The following is a 21,342-nucleotide window of genomic DNA, read 5'->3' on the forward strand; positions in this document are numbered from 1 at the left end:
AAATCTAGATTAATGGGCATTTAGGTAAGTAATAAATAGTAACATGTATTTTTATGGCTATAAATAGTTTAGCGAGTAAGCCTCGTGATATGAAACATTAAAGAACTTTTAGATTGTGACTCTAATTAAGAAATATAATAGAGATATTTTTTTCAAGTGCTATCTTTTCCGTCGATAGCTGCGATGGCGATGACGACGTTTCCAAGTGATCGCCGCAGCGACGATCACTGGCCCAAATTAGTAGCTTCGGTCATGGTGCGTCGCCCATCGGGAAATTCCAGGGTGAAAGGGTGGCTGGCGGAGGAGGAGGACGGGGCGGAAGGGGCAGAGCTGCCGATGAGGATCGCACAGGGGTCAGAGTTCAAATAGTCGTCCAATTGAGCCAATCAGCGTTTGTACATCTGTATTTCGCCATTGCAATGCAACCAGTACGCCTCTGCTGCGCCACCTCCCACTCCATTCAGATCCATCCGACTTGTCGGGTGATCGCTATAGTCGCAGCTCTTAGTTCTTAGTTGTTAGTTCTTAGTTCGATGCCTAAGTGCAGATAATTCATTAAAATAGAATGCCAATGTCCAGAGGCGGAGGCAGCGGCAGCCAAGTGGCATCCACTTGTGCTCTAGAATCAGACACCAAAACACAGATATGGCCGCACATATGTAAGCACGGCACACATGGTCACATACATATGTATGTGTACATATAGTAGCAGAGGTCCGCCAGACAGCCAGCGATTTGATATATGCCCTGCACTATATGGTATAGTCCCAGATCTATAAATAAGTCTGGTCGCAGACCCGACAAAGTCGCCTCCCGATGCGGAAGTATTTCCAGACGCGCCTCGCTTCTTGTTCTTTGCTTTTCGTCCCCTTTTATTTATTTGTTGCTGGTAATTTGCCAATTACTAAACTTACTAAACAGCAGGGGGTGGTGGTGGTGCAGAAGGGGGTGGCGATTGGGGATTCGGTGGAGGTGTGCGGCAGGTGACCCAGGAACAAACGAATGCGCCTGTCTGGAGCGTATGTATCTAAAGCAGATGTAATCCTTTCAGTTTGATATCATAGTAATTCTCTAGCTAATGAATACCCTTTACTGCATTAAAAAAAAAATGAATGCAAGCAACGAAAGTGAAAATAAACCATTATTCCACAAGGAATTTTTACAGATTGTCCAATTAGTTTCCTAGAAAAGAACGCATTATTTCCTTCGTTATTACACATCATTACTAAGATCCAGCACACACCTTTCCCAACCCCGCAGAAGCTGATCCAAAGGGGATCGTCCTCGAAAACCACCCACATAACATTTGGTAATTTTTCAGGATTAGGTAAATAAAGGACGAGGAAGACGCAATAGCAACGGATCCTTTTCGTTACACTTTGCCCAAACTCAATTGAATTGTGTTCTACTTGGATTTCGGCTGAAAAGGATATTACGCAGAGATCCTGTGCAGTGATCCTCGACCTGAATCCGAGTCCTGGCCTAATTGTTACACATTCCCCTCGGGCAACAATGGGTAATTGTAAGATTTTTGCCGCCATCGCACGCATTAAGGACTCTGCCGCGGCAGTTGTGCGTCTGCAGGATATGAAATGTGCACCCAGCACAGAGGAAAGAAGAGACCGTGGGAAACCTGCCCGAATCCGAATGTCTGAGCTCGCAGCTGAGGAAGAGAGTGCCGAGCGAAGAACAAAGACCGAAAGCGGAAAACTGATCGAATCGACGAACCCTGGCCTGAATCCATCCAGTGCTCAAATATCGATCTCTGGCGACGTTTGCTTTGCTGGCCAGGATTATGGCAGCCCAGAATCGTTCCAATTTAGCGCCCAAACGGAGCGCAGCCAAGCAGAACGGCCAAGCTGATGGAGGGGCTCAGTGGTGGCACGATGATCGACTATAGTATACCGTATGCAATGGAAAACAGAAACACTGCTGAAGAAAGCTACCAAATATATATACCCCAACTTCGACTGGGTATGAAATCCCAAGTGTGCACTTAAGGGATGAAAAAGTGATCGCAGATCGAAGCAATCCACAAGTGTTGGCAGGTTGAGCCACTCCTTGCCCTATCAGTGTGTTGGTGCCGCCATGCGATGGTGTGCATGTGTGCATCTGGCAGAGTGTGCGTGTCGAGGGCACCTTACCACAAGAACGCAGTGCAAATGACGGTGAAAGGTTTCGGGTTTCATGTTTCCCGATGGATGTCGAAGTACCAAACGTACATGGAGAAAAATTCTATGCACTTCTGCATATTCCAATTATTTGATATAGTTCATAAAGTTTGTATAGAGGAAAAGTATCTTAGCAATGAAAACAAGCATATTAGATTTCAGTGCACTCCTGGATGTTTCAGATGGTTCAGCTGGTTACGTGGTCGGGGTGAATCGGAGTACATATGTACATCGAAGTGGAGGGCATTGTGCAACGGAGATTCGATATGAGCTCGGCGATTCGATCCTGTGCGACAGGATAAGCCCAGACAGAGCTCCCCCATGCTCACTATTTGGCTTCCCCCGGGCATCGCTGGAATGTGGAAATCTTTATCAATTAAATAATCGCCGCACACACACGCATGCACTAAGCGAGATGAAAAGGGGCCTCATCATCATCATCATCAGCTGAGCCCTGCAGGCAGAGCTCGAAAATTAGAGAAGGAATCTATAGTCTCGGATGCAAACTTAGAACCACGATCAAGGTTAAGTATTCAAGATATTTTAACTTTTCCCAGCTTAGCAGTTACTTATGTGAATTGGGATTGCATGCCGGAGATTCGAAAGCGATCTGCAGCATTTCTTTCTGTGCTGACCTATTTCGACGACCTCGTCTGTGCAGCCGGAGGAAGAACTAGGATGGAGATAGAGGATGGTGCACGCACATCACATCTCACAACTGAGCTGCAGCTTGGAAAATGCGCTCAACATCCGCTCCTCCGATTGCTTCGATCTCTGCGAGCGCTTCTTGGAAATCGTTTAAAACCAGAACAACAACAGTGGCCACAACCATGGAAGATCGAACGTTCCGAGGCGTGGAAATGGCAGCAAATGAGAGGCCGAGAGGTACACACTCGCACTCCAAATGAAAATGCTGTGTAATTAATTACGCAGACTGAGGATCGCTCGGGGGTCCGGAGTAGCCAGTGGAGGGGGCTTATGAGGAACAAAGACCTGCTGCAGCAGGTTGCAAGCACATCCAGCATCGCATCGAGTGGCCTGGGAACCTTTCGGGAAAGTCGTCGGCCGAACGGAAAGGAAGTTATCCTAGCACATGGCTTATCGACTTTGCGGCACAAAGGGAAATTACACATGAAAATCGATCGTAAAAAACATAAATTTCACATTTTACGAGCGGAAAGTGGAGGGGCTCTAATTGAAAATCTATCCATAGTTTCATGTGCGTCTTTTTGAAGATCGGGTGTTGGCTGTATACGGTCTGAACAATCAAATAGTCACACTTTGGGCCCAGATATGTATGTCCAGGTAGTTGTGAGGAAGGATTTCAAATTCGTTGGCAGAGTAGACTCGCAGTTCCTTGGTCATAAATATTAAAGTGTTTTTTTTTTGGTATTAAGGATCACTCTCAAGCCATTTTTATGCAATTCAAAGTAATAGTGTTGCAATGCGACATGAAGAAGCAGGAAATGATTATGTTAGAAACCAGAAATTAGTAAAGATGTATGGGAAATCCTCACGAGAAAAGTCTATTATACATTCAGCCACTTTTCCCAGCCAAACAAACTACTGCGTCCCACAAAAAAAAAACCAAGCTAATCACTGAACCGTAAACGAAACTCCCATAAATTCCCAAGACGTCGAACAGGTTGATCGGTCCTCGATGTGTGCTAAACGATCACCTGATCATCATATCGGTCACCTAATGGGAATCTCAGCAACTCCCGGCAAAGTTTAATGAGGAAGCTCGAAAAAACACTCGGTAGGCAGTCAAACGGATCAGTTACATGGGTATCCATTCCCCGACTCCTTCTCCACCGCCTCCTCCTCCGGCACTTCAGCCGATCGTCCCAACCTGATTGGCCACCCACATAATCCAGGTACGAAGCCCGGGGAGTTTCGCATTTTTGGTTATTAGCTTTCAGGCAGAAAGAGAGACACCGAAAGAAACTTTAGTTGCATATGCATATCATGCATATAAGAAACTTAAAATATATCTTCATTTCCAGTCAGCTTATATAGTTATGAGACTCTACACCAGATACTCAGGATTTTCTCCAAGTGCAGCATAAATGCTAAATTGATTGAGGCATATTGCCGACATATCGCGATGTTGTCTCGATTATATAACTTCCTCGATCGAGCCCCAAAGACTCAAAAGTCTGGCAAAAGTGTTGCAGACACGCTACCGTCGAAACGACAGCGATACCGAATCCGATGTGGGTACCCACACACCGCAACATCGCTTTCCGACCTGGAGACTCCGACACCCACTGCCTTACATTCATAATCTAGTATTTTGCCACACCGCTCGCTGCACAGAAGACTGGGCTCCAATGTGAAGTTGGGAGCTTGGAGAAAGAGGGAGACAGCATCCGGAATCGGAATGCCAAAAATGAAAAGAAACGATGAAGTCGGTGAGTGCACTGAAAACAAAGATGTAGTTTAAGGAATTATAACTGGATTATAACTGAAATTGGAGAAGTTCATTTGGTTTATATACCAATTCAAAGAATTACCTATTACCTATTATAACTATTTATTAACTTATTAACTTTTAAGGGGGCTCCCTATTATTTTTGCATAACCCCCGTGCAAAGCAAAGAGCATCATTATTAATGAAAGACGAGAAGAATTCAGGTTTGCAATGCGGTAATGCGCCGCTAAAGAAGACGGCGCACAAGATGGTAATGGTAATGGTAACCTGTCCCGCGATCTGGAGAGCGGAGGAGCTGGTCCAGCACCAGCAGTCAGCCAGTGGGTCGTCCAAGTCTTGGGATGTGGATGTGGATGTGGATGTCTTGCTGTCAGTTTGTGCGCCTTCTGCACTGCGCGCATGCGCCATAAATGGCGAAAAGTCGCAAAAAGGGGCAGAGAGCGATGAAGATGCGGCTGTGGAGAAATGGAGGAGACTGCCGCTGCTGCTGGCTACTGTGCCACTGTTCCACATTCGGATTACGGAAACATCGCCACCGCCAACAGGTCGCCGACAGGTGGGGTCCGGTTCGCCGCGGCTGGATGGGATCGGATCGCTTTTCTCACCGATTCAGCATGACCTGCTATCGCCATGGGTGCACCAGGAAAAATCTATGGGTCAGTAGTTCGTACATGATCAAAAAATAAGTTTGTAAAATTACTCAAGAAAAACTAGAGCAATGTAGATAGATGTACTAAAATGAATACAATATTTTATCATTATTAAACTAACTTTTTCTTTTTAAGTTTTCTTGAGTTCACATTCTTGGGAACCATATATCATACCATATCATACTATCTTCGATTATCCAGTTACACTTTTGACTGCCTCTTTTCTGCACGTGTATCTGATCACCTGCTGCTCCTCCCGCCGCTCCTCCTTCTCCTCATCCTCCTGGCTCGCCTTTTAGCCCCTGCTTTGCGGTTCTCGACAACTTTCACCTTTCACGTAATCTGGCGAAGCCGAACAAATCTGTTTGGGCCAGGCTTTCGCAGCTCGGCGGATCCGCTGGAGATTCATTTATTGTCGCTGCTATTTGCCAATTGACCATTTCCAGTTGGAGGAACTCAATTACAGTGCGCCGCTCCTCGCATTCGCATTTGGGATGTCTGTTTATGGACCAGGCAGCGCATCATCTAGCGGTACTTTGGCCATAGATTGCGGATCGGCGGATCGGTGGATCGGAGGGGCCTGGCAATCATTGAGGTAAATTACACACCCCACATCCTCACATTCCGCCGATACTCCGATTCTGGCGCAGTGCGAAGAAAGAGGAGCTGCAGCCTCGATTTGGGTAAGTGGAATCTTTGGGAAATGGCAATCCCAGGCAGGATGTACTTTTCTTTCTAATTGCGTCTCAAGGAAGTCGGTCATTGCGACAGCTAAACATATGGCTATGGCATTTATTGGCACTGTAGTAGTAGGATCAGTTCTTCACAGGCAGGTCAACATCACCTTTAACCCATCAATCCATATCCATATCCATAAACTCATATCAGTTTAATACTTGAGCCGCACATGACAAAGTTTCCTTGATTTGTAAACTTTTCCCATATCTATGCCCCAACCATAAATCGCTCAACCCACTCGTTTTGCGGAAATGGAACTACTTCACCAGCCCAGATTCTGGAATCCGGGCTAAGCTGCTCCTGATTCACTGCCTCTGCTCTCTGGGTGGGTGAGAAAAATTAACTTTGCATGGAATTTAATTTACGTCCCACGGGACAATGATTTCCTGCCAAAGCAGATAGCCCCCCCTCTAAGGCCACTCCGCCAGCGCCGGCGTCCACAGTTCGTAGTCCGTATTCCGGAGATGCAGTCCCAAGCAGCCGAGACGAAGGATTCAGCTGCTGAGGCTGCTTCCGTCATTTCCTTGACGTAAAGGCTTCTGCCTCCCGCATGCCGCTTGCCATTTTCCGGGGGGCACACTGGAAATGGGAAATGGACGAGGAGGGAGCCACAGATGCCGGCGGCAGCGTCACGCTTCCTGCAGGATGCGACATCGTAGTCAGATGTCCAATCCGCCCCGCACTCCCCTCCCCCGCTAGCAACTGTGGCCAACACGGCAAGAAAGCGGGGATTCCTTTACTCTGATTAAAATGGATTTTTAATATCAAACTTTAATCCAACTTGGAGAATCATTTTCATAAGGACATGTTTGAAAAATAGGTGGATGTGGCCGTGTAGCCTAATGGATAAGGCGTCGGATTTCTGATCCGAAAATTGCGGGTTCAAGTCCCGTCATGGTCGTTGAGTTTTAATCTTTTGACTTACATGCAATTATATTTTAGTACTTAATATTTGCTATTTGCTGCATTTGAGCAGCTTTTTCGTCTGTGCTGTGTGTGTCCTGTTTCACTTGTGTGTACATTTCAACGGTGTCCTGGTGCTCGTCCTCGTTTCGTTGTCGTCCTGGTCTCCTGTCGCTGCTGTTTACCCGCTTTAATCAACCCATCCAAATCCACATTCATGTCCATGTCCACGGAATGTTTTGTGCTCGGTGGGCGGGCGGGTGCTGTGCTTCCTGCCCCTTGCGTCACTTCCTTGCAAATGCTGCAGCTTCCGTTTCCGGGATATAATGTTCATATTTTCGAGGACATTTTCAGGAAATAAAGTACGTCGCCCTCAGCTTTCTCTCTGCCCCCTCCGTTTGCCGAAGGGAATGACGATAACAAACCCGGGCCCAGCCACCCACTGCCCACCATGCCTTTCCCATTCCATGGCCTCACTAGTCACTTCCTCTTTGGGAGTCCTGGCTCCTGCCAGGAAACTTTTTGCCTTGCGCCGTGTGCGCATTTATGCCAGCCCAGAGCTGTCACAGGGCCACCCACTGACCCACCACCACTGCCGCCCACTCAATTCTCCGCCCGGCGCTTGGCTCCCTCTTTCGCTCTGCTTTTTTTGCTTCCGCTTTGCCAGCAGGATACAGGATGCAGGATGCAGGATGGGGGACGGGAGACGGGAGAGGAGCGCAGAGACGGGAGCAGAGTCTGTTTGAATTTTGTCGCACTTCCTGTAGGTGGAAAAGCTTCGTGCGTCTTCCGCTTTCCCAGAGCTGCTCATCAGCAACGTAATTTCCGCACAGCCAGAGCAGCTGCCTCTGTGCTCATGGGTGGGCAAGGATTAAGAGTCCAGACAGCCACTGGGGTAGGACAGACTTAAAGCAAGCTGCTCGCAAGGTGCAGGACACTTTAAAAAAAATGGGGGTAAGTTGCTAATGGAAAGTAAATTTGTTCTCATTTATTAGTTTCGTTGTATCTGGAGAGTGAAGCGTACTAGTTGAATTCAAATTTGAAAACAATGTCAAGGGTTCAGTTGGGTTGCATTTCATTTTGGTGAGTGCACAATGTCTGCTTGGAGTCAGAGTTCAGGTTAATGAAGTGCCCCGGCGACAGCGACGGCATATCGGATCGGATTGCCCGGGCAACAAGTGCTGCTCCTGCCCATCCCCATCCCCACCTCCTGGCGGAGGTATCAACGACTCTTTGTCCGCTTGGCAGTTCATCAAATTCTCATGTGACCAAGCCAAGTAAGTTCAATTCATTCGAAATTTGATATGCGCTTCACATATTTAATGACTTCTTTCGGTTGCCGTCTTTACATAACACTCGATTCGATGAACTGCCAACGATCCCAATCCAATCCGATTCGATGCGATGCGACACGAATCGGATCCCCTGTTGCACCCACCTTTTGAAGCCAGGCACATGTACTTGGAGAAAATGAGCTCCTAAAATGTTTAATAATATTTTAAATGATGTAAAAGAGTTATATAGTAAATACACTTGATACAACGGCGCTTGCTACTGAAGTTCATTTCGAATTTTTCCGAGTGTAAGGTTGGGCCTTGCCTGGGTTAAAAATGCCGCGGATATTCCCCATTTCCATGTCCAATCCCTCAGCCGGGATGGGATCCCCAACCCAATCCGCGCACGTGATGGAACGTGGATCCGTGGCTGATGAGTGGAAGTGGTGGATTCACTGGCAGTGGCACTTGTGGCAGCGATTTGGGATAGATGTTGCGTGCGGCTGCTCGGTGGTTGGAGGCTACTTGCCACGCCCTTGGCCAGCGGAATGCATTTGTATGCAGCGTGGCGGATGCGACTGTCCGAGCGTTTACTTCTACATTTCTCGGTGACTGGGGAGTGGGTGAGTGGGATAGGTGGAGACCGGAGACGAAGGCCCAAGGAATGCACCAAACCGCTAGCCAAACAGAGAAGCCCAAAAGAACCGAGAGTTTCGGCCGCAAGTTGGAAAACACAATAATACAAAGGGGAACGGTGGCACAAACAGGCAACAAGTGGAAGTGCACTGTAAGAAAATGTCTAAAGAAAGCAAATCAATTCACAACAACTAATGAGAAGCCACTAACTTTTGCTTAGATTATATGCAATTGAGACTTTATGAGTAATGGATATGGAAGCACACATAACTTTCTCGCAGTGCACAGTTCTTGTTATTTGAAACCCGGATTTACACCGACATTAAAAAGAAAGAATGAACAACAAATTACTTTTACCGATCGCGCCAGCAGCACAAGGGGAAAGGCACACACAGAAAACCCAAACCCAAATGAGAAGAACGACGTCTGTGTAAGCCACAACATTAAAGTCGGATTACAACAACATGAGCTTGGAACGGCTGCGACTGCGCTATCGCCATCGCCATGACAGCCCAGGGAACGGAGCACACCGGCTGAATACGAATGCATAAATTAAGCCGCAAGAAGCGGCGGCGGACTGAAATTTCCTATGTACGCATGCACTTGTCCAAAGGTTCAGTTCTCGCAATTGATGTGCCCATCCCGAAATGGAATTGTGCATGCAGAGTGGGCGTCTTCGGGAGCGGAATGGGGGCGACTCGATTGTGGGGAATTCCGTTTCCTTAGAACACCAGGCTGGTAAAAATTCTGGCACTCCAAGCGCCACGAAGGAGGAGTGATGCGAATACTAAGGACGCTTTCAAATCGCTCATAAAATAAATCATTTTGAGGCCATTCGAATGTTTGCTATTGGTCACTTAAACTACCTATAATCGTTGTTTGTTTCCACCAACTGACTTTGCAACATAAGTCTTAAAGGTGTATTTATAAAAATGATAACTTTAATGGGTCCGAGTTTCGTACATGTGTATGATTAGGTGTCTATGTATATTGCAAATAACTATAACAAACAATAAGCGGAACAGATTCGCATCATTATCGAAGCCTGATAACCTGCAGCACACACATCAATCAAATCGAGTCGAATCGAATTGCAATGAAATAATTCGTTTTAGCACCACCCCTTGGCACCCTTGGTCTATTATAGTAATAATTTAACGCTATGGCTATGGCTACGCGAAGACAATCTAAATTAGTTTCACAATCACTGCGAGTTCGCTAAACTATTTAGCATGAGAAGCCCATCGAATCCGCCCACTTAAGCGTACAACTTAAAATATTTACACAGTATCCCAACTGTCCGCACCGTCGAAAAGTCGCTAGTCTTGTGTGAAATCCCAATCCAGCTCCACTTTGGCATTCCTCGTTTCCCCATAGGTGTGCTCAGAGCCAGAGCAGGCGTTGATCCCAGGCCTGCGGCTGGGCCAAATCTCAGAGACCCGTGTGGCTCGTCTGCAGCTGCTCGATGGAGATGGATAGCTGTTCCAGGCGCTGCATCAGCTGCAGCATGTTCTCCTGCGCCTTGTTGGTGTTGAACTCGTTGCCGTGCTCCAGCGAATCCTCCTCGGCGGCAGCCAGTTCGAAATGCAATTTGGCCAGGCTCTCCTGCTGCTCGCGAATCTTGGTCATCTGGTCCATTGTGCAGCCGGAGCCTGCTGGGAAAAAGGCAAAGGATTGGCAAACCTTAAAGGTGACAAGTTGCAGACTGCACTAACCGAATGCCCTCAGCTTGCCGGAGTGAAAGTCGTCCAGCAGTCCGAGGAGAGCTCTTTCCATGTGCTTAACATCGGGAACTTCGGAGACAAAGGAATGATGTTTTATTGGACGATCGTCGAACTTATCGCTGTGGGCACTGGCGTTTGGCATCGACGCTGTGGGATTCTTGCGGCGCTGCAATCGCGGTGTGTTCTGATTGCTATTGCTGTGCTGATTGTTATTGTTGGGTTTCGTGCTATCGTTGTTGTTGTTCTTGGGGGTGTTGTGATTGTCTGTGGCTGTGGGATCAGGTGCTAGCCACTCGCTGCTCACCAAGGTGATGGCGTTCAGGCTGTTGGCACTGTTGGTGGTGGGTTCCAACTCATCACGATCTGGTCTCGACATGAGATGGTCAACAAATCAAGTGCGGGAATATGGAAGTACAAATAATAAAATAAAAACGAAACGAGGAAATCATAAGTAAGAGTTACATCAAATGAACTAAAACGGTGCACAATTGTAAGATAAGAACAAATTTAAACTAAATAAAGGTATATTTTGCTATACAACTACTATGGTTATAAGTAAACGAATATTAATGTTACAAATTATGACTCAAAACTTAGAATAAGTGACTGTAACTAAACCTCAACCGCCGTGTCAAGCGAACCGATTGGAAAGAAAAGTCAGGACACACAGCTGTGGCGGCGAGAGGCTCGAAGGCTTGTAATTTCAATAATTGAAATTATAAGCACCTATCAAAGTGTCTGTGTGCGAGCGAATTTGGGTGGGAAGCGTGTGTATATGGGCTGTGAATAATGAAATGTGATGTATTCCGGCCATATGGCCACCGAAAAAGTGCGTCATCGCGGACGAAGGTCAATGGTGGCCGTGATAGCCGGCAATTAGCCGCATATTTTATCATTAATGGCGAAACATAAGGCAGCTTGTGAATTTCTACATGCGCGATGAGTGAGGGGTTATAATGTACTCAAAATATGGTGTTAAATTAATTTGATGAGTAGAAGAATGTTTGTTTGTTTGTCCTGATATGTTTAGGTAATCTCTAACACCGAAGCCTTCCCAGCTGACACCAAAAACCGCGATCCACAGCGACTGAAAGGTAGAAGCGATGGGTTAGTGGACTTTTTGGCTGCACCCACCTTTCAGGAGTTTGCGCGGCCGGGTCTTGAACTCGAATCTTTCGTCGCCGGCACCCCCGCCACTGCCGCCGTGCGCCTGCGGGCGTGGCCGGCGCTCATTCACATAGGTCACCTTGGTGGCCGCTTGACCCTGGCCCTGGCTCTTGTCCTTCTCCTTTTCGGATATCGTCCTCTCGATGGAGCAGGAGGCCGAGTTTCTGCTGCGAGTGGTCTCGCCGCTGGATATGCCTTTGATTTTGATCTGCAAGAAACGAGGATGAAAAGTGGCTTCCGCAGCAGAATCCCAGGGTATCTTACATTCGGAACGGCGGGCGAGGCGGGTGTGGCCGATTTCGGTGCGCTTTGGGCTTCCTCCTCCGTTTCCACGTCGTTCACCAGCTTCTGTCGCTCCACCACCTCATCGTTGGGCTCCATTTGGCTGATTTTCCGTGTTAGATTACGCTAAATTCGGTCAAGAAAACCGAATTTTCTTTGTTTTTATTTGGAGGCGAAACTATCGGGGCCTATCGCACTTCGATATTTTTAATTTCCTCCAGTGAGCGTGTGACCAGAGGAGATATATGCAGAAAATGCCTAACTCACACTTGCGTGAGCCAAAAAGAGTGTTGCTCTACTAATTTTATAGGAATACTAATTGCGCGGTCTTTTTGAATTTCGAAATAAAACAACTTGTTTAATTACATTAGTTTCTCTTTAATCGAAAAAGTATTTAAACACATAACTTAGGCCTTCTTTTTGGCGAATCCCATTGTGTAGACCAGGTGGACAAAGCTAACAATGCCAAGGCCACACAGTCCAGCCGTAATGCCAAATAAAATCTTATCCGCAGGTCCGCCTTTCAGAAAAACGGGCAGCTCGTTAACGGCCTGCAAAAATTATGAGTTATGAGTCTTAATACATATGCGAAGATATCATAGATATATCCAACCTGGAAAACCTTCATTTTGTTGGAAAGTCCATCGGGTAGAGCCATTTTTGCCTAGGTCTCTTATGTAACTGCTGAATAAAATAGAAAAGCAATATTCAAGCAGTGTCTTTGTTGCAGTGAATTTGTTGTCACGTTTTAAGTATACTTTCTATTCTCCCTAATATTTCACAGACTACTATGATTTACAAAACACTTACCTCAATTAGCGAATTGCAATTGACTTGCTGCACTTTCTTGTAACAGATAAAAATAGAATAAATCTCAGATGATTTCAAGCAAAAGGGAATGCCAGAGAAATGCAATTTAAGAGTTGTCAAGTTGTGGATATGGGTATTAACACAAATAAATAAATAAAATATATTGTATTTTGTATTGTATTTGCTTAAAGTAATACATGCATTTATTTTGTTTATTTTTCATCATATTTATACATAACACTTCCACTACTAATCAAATTTTAAATTTCGCGCCATGCGGCGTACGTTACAAATTCAAAATTGCGACAATTAACTAAAATATTGAACATTATAACTTTAAGCAACTAAATTTACGACTAAAAATGAAATCTTGAGGGAAACATTAAATTGCAGTCACTTTTAATGAATTTCATTAAAAATCCCCCACTTGATGTAGAATTTCAAATCGCAACTGCCGGATTTTAGAGTTGCGTCGTGATTCGCCGTTCGGGAAAAAAATTGTGTGTTCCGCGCTATTTTGGCTTTTTGTGAATTTTTCATCAGGAGCGCAGGCGAAGCAGCCAGCGATTTGGCGTCTTTTCTGCACTACTCGTTCTTGCGCCAGTGCAACACTGGCGCGAGCGGGACGGAACCAGCGCCAAGTTTGGCGCATTAAAAGCACAGTCGACGTCCCGCTCGCACCCGCTGCGAGAAGCGCACGCGGCGAAAAGCACTCCGAAGCCACTTGGACTCAGCGAGCAGCTAGCGGTTCCTGTGCGCCTGGTGGGGATTACAATAATTCTACACCGAATGAGGTGTGCAATTTCTTCGAAAAAACTGCTTCCGTTTCGCCATGTGTGCGATTTGCAGCAGCGCGCGAAAAGCAGCGAAAAATCGGGTGGGTGGAGTGAACTTTTTTTTTGGGACGAAATTTGGGGTACTGTCATGGCATAAATACGCATATGTTTTTAACTAGATTTAAAGGATATTATAAGCGGAATTTAAACGGAAGCTGTTTGTCGTTTCCTATTCAGCTTCTTTTAAAACTCAACTATAATTATAAAGACAGATTTTCTATAAAAGTTAGTGAAAATCATTTTTTAAAAAACTACTATTGCAATTGATTCGAGTGTAAGTTAAGCTTTTTAGAGAATCTGAGCTGCAATTAAAATTACAACTTTTAAATTTGGTAATTAAATATGAAGGATATCAAGATAAAAGCGTAATATTTACAACTCGTTTGCAAATTGAGGAGATAAGCAATTAAAAAATGATTAAAGTTGTTTTGTTTTTCAAAAGTGGGTATTCTGAGCTAATTAGAAGCTATTAAAATTAATTGCTTATTCGGAGATTCGAAAGTTATTAATTGTTTTTTTTTTTTGTCTGGTGCACTGTGTCATTTAATTTGTGTTGTTTACACAATCGTTGCAGCACAGCGGGCAATAAATAAATTCTTTAGTATGATGTGCCGTCTGAAAAGCTGTTTAAGCTCTCTCGGCCAAAAAAAATAAAAGTGTATAAAACGCTTACGCTCGGATCGGTTGACTCCCCCCGCCCCGCGGCACCCACAAGCATCGTCGACCTGTTTCAAAACGAAACAAATACATATCATATCGCCCTGCTAAAGCCATCGCCGATTTTCAGCGCCCAGCAAAAGAACTTTCAAAACTGTAGCTTCCATGCTAAATTAACTTGCCAAAGTTGCGAGGCGGCCGCTTTTTGGTATTCAGAAACGAAACTTGAAAAAAGTTAAATCTGCCAAGTTCACCTCCGAGTGCTTTCATTAAAATAGCCAGCCGATGGATGATGATATGGGGGCGGCGAAGGCAAGACTTTGGAAACATTCTCGGGTTCTCCTCAGGCTAGCGCTAGCCTTGTTCCTATGGTCAGCCACTAGCCCTTTCTCCCTCTGACTCCCCTTCGTAGGGCTAAGTGGCACATGGGCTCTCGCTCTAGCCAGCTGAAGTTCTAAACTTGCTCTGCAAGCTGCATCGCTCGAAAAGGGGAGTTCCGTCTCGTTTTGCCCCTCGAGTGAAGTGCTCAAAAGTTCTAGGGCAATCGACAAGCACAATAAGTGGGAAAACTTTAGCGGAAAGCGTTGCCTTTCAAAGTTATGAACGGGTCTTGAAAAATCAAGTAGTGAGTAATGACTTCTGTATGTTAGAACCGAAAAGGATCGCTGAGATCAATGGGTAGAAATAGTAACGCAGACATTATAGAACTTAAGATATTTTCAGCAGCTAGAATTCGAACATTTTATCATACGATAAGATAGTTTTGAAATCGAAAAATAGCTAAAGAGAACAGTGAAAAATGATCTATGAATTATGTACATACACATATACATAAGCAGCGCTTTAAAACTATCTTGTGCGATCTCCCTCTTAAAAATCGAATGTGATGATTGTTTAATGAACGCGATTAAAAGGTTATATAGTTGTGAGCAGTGATGATGGATTAACGGTTAATTATAATATGGCTCTCTTGCTTTAATTCATTCTTTTTAGTTAGTCCTTCCGATAGTGATAAGTAGGGGGGTTCGTGTCCTAACTTAACTTAACATTTGATCTGGCGTTTTGCAGTGCGGGTGATATCTCCACTAACCACTATGATCATTGTATTTGTGTCATTCCTACCTTTTTCTTTGCTCCTTTTATCTTCGTATTAATGACGTGATTGGAGATTGAGTATCTGCTTACTTAGGTTTGTATATTTATAGCAACATTTGTTGCCTGAAGGGAGCATCTTTTATCGCTAACTCTACAAAATGGTCATGCGCAACGCTTAAAAAAATTGCATCCCAATATGAATTTCTATGCTTCTTGCTTTCACGTCGCATAAGCATAAGATCGCATAAGAATTTATCGATTTCAAAATTCTTTATTAACCGCTAACCAAAATAATGGGCCGGTTTAATTTGCTCAAATGCCAAGCATTGATATGTTTGAAGTGTGGCGAGGATATGTATGACTCCTGCCTCTAATAACTTTTGAGATTATTTTATTGAAATAGATTTAAGTTTATTAAATAAAAGCACCTCACACATACTTGCAGAAAGCGCTGTTAATGCTTTTTTCGTGCTTTGCGGATTGAAAGTTTTTATCAGAAAGCCAAAATGATGCGAAGGGGGGATGCGGGGAGCATCTCCCCATCTCATCCAGCATAAACAAAAATAACATGCAATCCCCAGCTCCCAAGAATATCAAGCATGTTTAAATTCAAACCATAAACATTTTGGAGCAAAATGACAGAAGGAATGGCATGGTTGGAAAGAATGGCAAGCAATTCTTTTCTCTATTCCAAGCTTTAAAAATAAGCTAAGGTTTTGCAGAGCCCTTTGGAAGATGGATGAATGGATGTACCTAAGCTTTTGTACCAATGCGCTTTAAGCTTAAGTAGCAAAATAATAATTATTAACCGAAGGGAAACAAAGCTTTAAATTTGGTACTTAAACAGGTGCAAGGGGAACTAATCACGATGGCCCACTTAAATCATAGTGCTGCCCCAAAGAATCTCCACTGCTGCATCTGCTGCCCTTTTCCCTCTCTTTATCGCGTCCAGTGGCGCGCGGCTTTGATGCATGCCAGTTGAGACGGCGATATGGCGTGTGCGATTGCGATGGGGACAGAACATTGGCGCTACTCCTTTTCGTGGGGCAAAACAAAATGGATTGCTCTTTAACTAAAACAGTTATCAGGCGCGCAGCGCACGCAGCAGTGGGAGCGCGAGCACTGAGCAAACATTGCGGCATATATTCATCCCTTTCGTGCCCGCACAACGTCCGCCAGCTACCAGCGCGAGCTCCTGCTGGCCCGTCACAAAATTCACAAAACCGCTACGAATATACGGCATTCACACTATTCACTCACTCGTACTCGTAGTCGTACTCGTATCCTCCGCCCGCCGCTTTTTCGGGGCGTGGCAGGTGCGAGTGAGTTTGGCGAGTGGATTGAATGGCATTCAGTGCGATAATGGTGGATACGTCGAGGTTCGCGCTCCTCTGGCGGCGAATTTTGTGTTGTAAAAAATGTTTGAACTGTTTTAAGTTTAAGTTTTAACGGTAACAGTAGAGCAGCAAGTGCAGCAGGTCGATCTATGCGCCGTAAGAGCGAGCGAGACGACCGTCGGGCAGTCAGCGAGCGAGCGAGAGCGATCTACTGCGGCGAGGTCGTCACCTTGGCATTGAAATATGCCTACGCACACAAGGAAACGAGTGAGCACATGTGTGCGTTGTTCATCGGAAAAGGGGGAAGGGGGTTACAGTTCGTTTACCTTTGCGCTCGCTCTGGCGTGGTGAATTGGGTTGTCATGTTGCTTGTGCGTGCGACAGAGAGGCAGTCAGAAATGCTAATTACCTGGCGGGAGCACATGATTGGGCAATCGGAGATGGCGCGCAGTGAGCGGGAAAATAGCTATCTCATAGCTTTTTTGATTATATTATTCTGCAAATCATATGTTGTGTAATATAGTCAAATAGTACTTTAAGTGCCAGTAATTTTTAAATAGATTTCGAATTTAGATTAAATTAAGTATATTTTTTTTATAATCAAATTTATCACTTCTGATGAGAACTGAACAAATTGCTGTTGTTTATAGTTTTGGTCTGCATGTTGGTTATCTCGGTGTTGCTGCTTCGGGTTTGTTTTGTCGTGATCACGATCACGAGTTGTTGTTCTTCTTCTTCTGCCTGGGGCTGTCAAATGTGTTTCAAAGTCAATGTCGTGCGAGTGCGAGCGAGACAGGCAGCCCCGACCCACCGCCCCCTTACCGGCTCTTTCTCGCGCACCACCCACCTTGTTTTTGCTTTTCAGATTTAGCAGTGGTGTGCTTGGTGTGTGTGTTCTCTTGGCTCGCGTTGTTGTTGCTTCTCCTGTTTGTTTCTGTGTTTGTTTTATCGTTCTTAGTGGTCGTTGTGGTTGTTGGTTGTTGTTGTAGTTGCTGTTCTGGCTGGCGCTCCCGTCATTATTTAGAACCTTTTCCGTGTGCGCATGAACAAAAACAAAAAAGAGGCGGCATAAAAAACGTAACACACCACAAACACACACAACAAACCAAATACGGGTGTGTGTACGAGCGAGCAGTATCATCATCAAGTGTCGTCGGCAGAATCGGAATCGGAACCAAAAACCCCTCGCAAAAAAAGGGAGCTTGCTGTTCGCCTATTCGAAAATTTCACTAAAAATTGTTTGCACTCTCTCGCCGGGCACGAAATGAAAGTATCCTTTTGGCAACGCCCCCCAGCGAGCCGTGCGGAATACCCAGACCTCCAAATGGGCCTTACAGTTCGGGGTGGCGTCTTTTTGGAAACCAATTGTCGTGCTGTCGCACCTGTTGGCCAGGTGGATTGTGTCAACTTTGCCTGTAAGCTGGAGAATATTGATTTGAGTTTTGGGTGTTTGACTCAAGGGGGAAAGAATCGCAAATTGGGGTTTGTTTCGAAATTTTTGGGATATAATTAGGGGACGTAGCACACTTATTGTAAGAAAAAGGACTTTCTTTTAAGTCAGATCATCCTTTGGGTTTTGAATAACCAACATATAACCGAATCCAGTAGTTAATCGTTTATTATTATATATGTATATTGTGCCCATATATTCCCATTTTGAGCTTTACGAATCCCCAAAACTTGAGCACACGTAGTCGAAGACCCTGCGTTCCCCTTGCGAAACCGCCGACGATACGGCGGTATAGCGTGACGTAACACACTCGGGCGAAACAACGGAAGGTGTGAGTAAGAGGGCAGATGGCGTCGGAAAGAGACGGCAGCTTATTTGACTGATACGGCGAAACAAACACGAGTACGCAATTGAAATGCCTGGCAATCGGATTTCCCCGCATACGCCCCACAGAAGTGAGCAAACCACCGCCCCACCTGCCACCTGCCGCCTGTGTGGCGATTTCTGATCGCCTGCTACGATAGTCAAGACTTCCCCATGTCGGCGTGTGTGCGCTGCGACTAAAAATGTGGAGGCCTCCGATTGGAGGACGGGACCTTGAGAAGGTCTCGACTTGTGCTACGTTCCGTAGTGGAGCCCCTTAAATAGTACCGCCGTCTCTATCTAACAGCACCCCGCCACCAACCATTTCCGTTCCGTTCTTCGGCGAGTGAGAGTTGTGGCATCTTCCCCATCTTTTGAGGAGGTGCTCCCCATTTGGGCGGCCGTCTCTGGTCCGCTCTGCTATGATTTCTGTTAGCCCGCCCTGCTAGTAGCCATCTTTTTCGATTTTTTGCCCCAACAAGGCAAAAACGAAAGCGCAGAAATCGGAAAACAGCGAATGCCCCGGATTTTTGTGGAAAGGCACTGGGAGAAAGAAATATGTAAAAGAGTTATGACTATAGAGCTCATCCACCATAATACAACAAGTTTTTGTATACATCTCTGGGATAATGAATCTATAACATTTAATTTTAAATACTCTTGACGATAACGTAATCACTGGATCACCTCGCTAGTCGTGGGAAAAGCACACGCCTTTTCTCCCAGTGAGCGATCGATGTGGTAATGGAAGTGGGTCTGGAGTACTACTCGCTTTATCTGCCTTTCTGGCCATGGTCTGGATGAGGATGGTGGCCTGTTGCCTGCGCTGCGGTTTTGGATGCACGTCGCGAGCTTTGGCTACTCTTCACCGCCGGTGCTGGACGGCTGGGCCACTTCTGTTTTCCTGGTGTAATTAGGCAAACGAGATATAATAATAATAAATTATAATTTTAGAAGGCGTGCCCCGAACCCGAAGAGCGGCTAGGAAACCCAAGTGGCCGGACATTTTATACCGCTTCTGTGGGAAGCGCGACGTTTGTGTGTTTAAAATATAAACGAACAGGCTCCAAGAAACTGCGCTATAAAAATTTGAAATTATAACGCGAAAATGGAAAATGCGGGGTGTTCAGCAGGAAGAGTGGGATTTGTTATGTTAATTCTTACAGCCGCACGGCCACCCAATCGATGTTAGCAGCGGTTCGCTGCTCCAGCCAGAAGAAACCAATCCCAATCCCGCACTGGAGCCACAAACCTGAAACCCAATCCCCGGCTCAACACGAGACCCCCCGAGCTCGGTTCCAGTTTCCCAGTTGCCAGTTGCGCCAGTTTCCAAGTTTCCCAGTTGCCGGCTGCGTTACCAAGTTGTCGGCCAGACTTTTGCTATTTCTATGACAACTTGGTAGCTCTTGGGTAACTTCTAATGATTTTCTATGCCCGCCGCTGTCGAGCAGTTGCCCCCGGAATGCGGGGAGGCCCCACGGAGCTACGTCGAGGGATCCACTCGCGGTTCCATGTACTCGGTGTGGTTGTAAAATGTACGTTTTCGGTGGAGTTTGCGTCATGCGATGTTAATGGAACAGGCGATCAGAGCTCCCCAAGAGGATGACGTAACACGTAACGGCAAAAAACGTCGCAACGCTGCGAGCGAGACAGCGATAGGCCGCATAAGGTTGTGCTCTACCCCGTCTTGATTGTCGGTGTGTGAGTGGGGCCAATGTACTCGCGGTCAGTGCATTGCACCCTCTCATTCCAATCTTTCCGCTCGCGCTCTTCGCTCGTTCTTCTGAACTCAGCAGAAAGAGAAAGAGCGCTAAAAGGTGGGAAGATTTGGATATGGATATGGAGTACAGGAACGTGTAGTAGCTGTAGGATATTCCATACTACCCCATAAGGTAGTAAACGTTAAATTTATGGTTGGTGAGTTCGAAGCGTTTTATTCATTTGATTCTAATATTGTTTACTTTTTGATTACCTATCACCAAACTGTGTGTTCAGTGTATTTATTCTCAGTTTTGTTTGGGAACTATGTTTTATGGCTGAAACTTCACTGTTGCTAAGTCAGCTCAATGCTTTAAGCTACTCTTCCCTCCTCACGACTGTGACCCCTTTCCCTGCTGCATTGCGGCTGCAATTACGCCAACGTCATCGTGTTCGTACGGCGTGCAATTTCTTCTATGTGCACGTAGCTGCACTTATCTGCCCCTTCTGCCCCACCCCCGGCTGCACAGAAAGAAAAACGGCATTGGTCATCCGATTGAGTGATATTCTAAAACATGCTTAAAACATAATAGCATTATATTAGCATTGAAGTTTTTATTCAATTGTATCTTATTTACAAGTCAGAAAATGTATTCATTTTTTTTGTAGCTTTGTACACATTCTTTATGGCAGTATGGCAGTACTTATGGCAGTCTACGCTCTGGTATAATATTTATCTATTCACAAAATAAATTAAAAATGTAAATATGCACTAACACCGAAAGAAAAGGCAAGTGCCATTTCACTTTACTAGATTCTCGGGTGAAAGGATTTTAAAATTAATGTAATCTGAAAGAGAATAGTTTCCAATTTCTTTCCTCCAGTAGCATAGAATATGCCCACTCTGATTCCCCAATGTTATCAATTTAATCAAATTGATCACTGCAGCACATTAGTTTTTCTTCGTGTAGAGCTGCTCTCTGTGTTTGTGGTCTATGGGTGTGAGAGCACGAGAGTGCAAGAATCGTGAGGATTGGGCGGGGGTGGTGGAGGCAGGGGGTGGTGCCTAGGGCTCCTATCGCCGCCCCCTTTGGCTGTTGTTGCTGGATGTGGCTGC

At 45.5% G+C, this 21,342-nt stretch overlaps 2 protein-coding genes, 3 long non-coding RNA genes and 2 other non-coding genes across 13 annotated transcripts; 3 read left to right on the forward strand and 4 right to left on the reverse strand.

The window, feature by feature from the left end:
* The first annotated feature begins 1,776 nt into the window (after positions 1–1,776).
* On the forward strand, positions 1,777–5,310 carry lncRNA:CR43751 (long non-coding RNA:CR43751). Its single transcript, NR_073692.1, has 2 exons — positions 1,777–4,048; positions 4,178–5,310. It is a non-coding gene; the product is annotated as a long non-coding RNA:CR43751 (long non-coding RNA).
* A 1,479-nt stretch (positions 5,311–6,789) lies between these two features.
* Positions 6,790–7,785, reverse strand: lncRNA:CR44066 (long non-coding RNA:CR44066). Its single transcript, NR_073693.1, has one exon. It is a non-coding gene; the product is annotated as a long non-coding RNA:CR44066 (long non-coding RNA).
* On the forward strand, positions 6,822–6,894 carry tRNA:Arg-TCT-3-1 (transfer RNA:Arginine-TCT 3-1). Its single transcript has one exon. It is a non-coding gene; the product is annotated as a tRNA-Arg (tRNA).
* Positions 7,786–8,434: 649 nt separating the features above from the next.
* On the reverse strand, positions 8,435–9,220 carry lncRNA:CR45290 (long non-coding RNA:CR45290). Its single transcript, NR_124027.1, has 2 exons — positions 9,158–9,220; positions 8,435–8,969 (listed from the first exon to the last, which is right to left on the reverse strand). It is a non-coding gene; the product is annotated as a long non-coding RNA:CR45290 (long non-coding RNA).
* A 508-nt stretch (positions 9,221–9,728) lies between these two features.
* On the reverse strand, positions 9,729–12,201 carry CG10874 (uncharacterized protein). Of its 4 annotated transcripts, none has more exons than NM_164458.5 (4): positions 11,962–12,201; positions 11,665–11,905; positions 10,522–10,599; positions 9,729–10,458 (listed from the first exon to the last, which is right to left on the reverse strand). In NM_164458.5, the coding sequence occupies exons 1-4, from the start codon at positions 12,076–12,078 to the stop codon at positions 10,238–10,240; spliced, it is 657 nt and encodes a 218-aa protein (NP_722768.2). In that variant the 5' UTR covers positions 12,079–12,201; the 3' UTR covers positions 9,729–10,237. The 4 variants fall into 4 exon arrangements, with proteins under 4 accessions (NP_722768.2, NP_001245845.1, NP_608652.1 ...); NM_001258916.3 differs by having other exon boundaries at positions 9,729–10,461; NM_134808.4 differs by having other exon boundaries at positions 10,522–10,893.
* Positions 10,006–11,087, forward strand: asRNA:CR44065 (antisense RNA:CR44065). Its single transcript, NR_073694.1, has one exon.
* A 138-nt stretch (positions 12,202–12,339) lies between the features above and the next one.
* COX7AL2 (Cytochrome c oxidase subunit 7A-like 2) lies at positions 12,340–17,727 on the reverse strand. Of its 4 annotated transcripts, none has more exons than NM_001272983.1 (3): positions 17,124–17,727; positions 12,593–12,663; positions 12,340–12,530 (listed from the first exon to the last, which is right to left on the reverse strand). In NM_001272983.1, the coding sequence occupies exons 2-3, from the start codon at positions 12,635–12,637 to the stop codon at positions 12,387–12,389; spliced, it is 189 nt and encodes a 62-aa protein (NP_001259912.1). In that variant the 5' UTR covers positions 12,638–12,663; positions 17,124–17,727; the 3' UTR covers positions 12,340–12,386. The 4 variants fall into 4 exon arrangements, with proteins under 4 accessions (NP_001259912.1, NP_001245846.1, NP_001097054.1 ...); NM_001258917.1 differs by lacking the exon at positions 17,124–17,727 and adding an exon at positions 12,790–12,825 and having other exon boundaries at positions 12,593–12,660; NM_001103584.1 differs by lacking the exon at positions 17,124–17,727 and adding an exon at positions 12,790–12,825.
* Positions 17,728–21,342: the final 3,615 nt, after the last annotated feature.

Source organism: Drosophila melanogaster, chromosome 2L (genome assembly GCF_000001215.4).
Source record: "Drosophila melanogaster chromosome 2L".
Lineage (NCBI taxonomy): Eukaryota > Metazoa > Arthropoda > Insecta > Diptera > Drosophilidae > Drosophila > Drosophila melanogaster.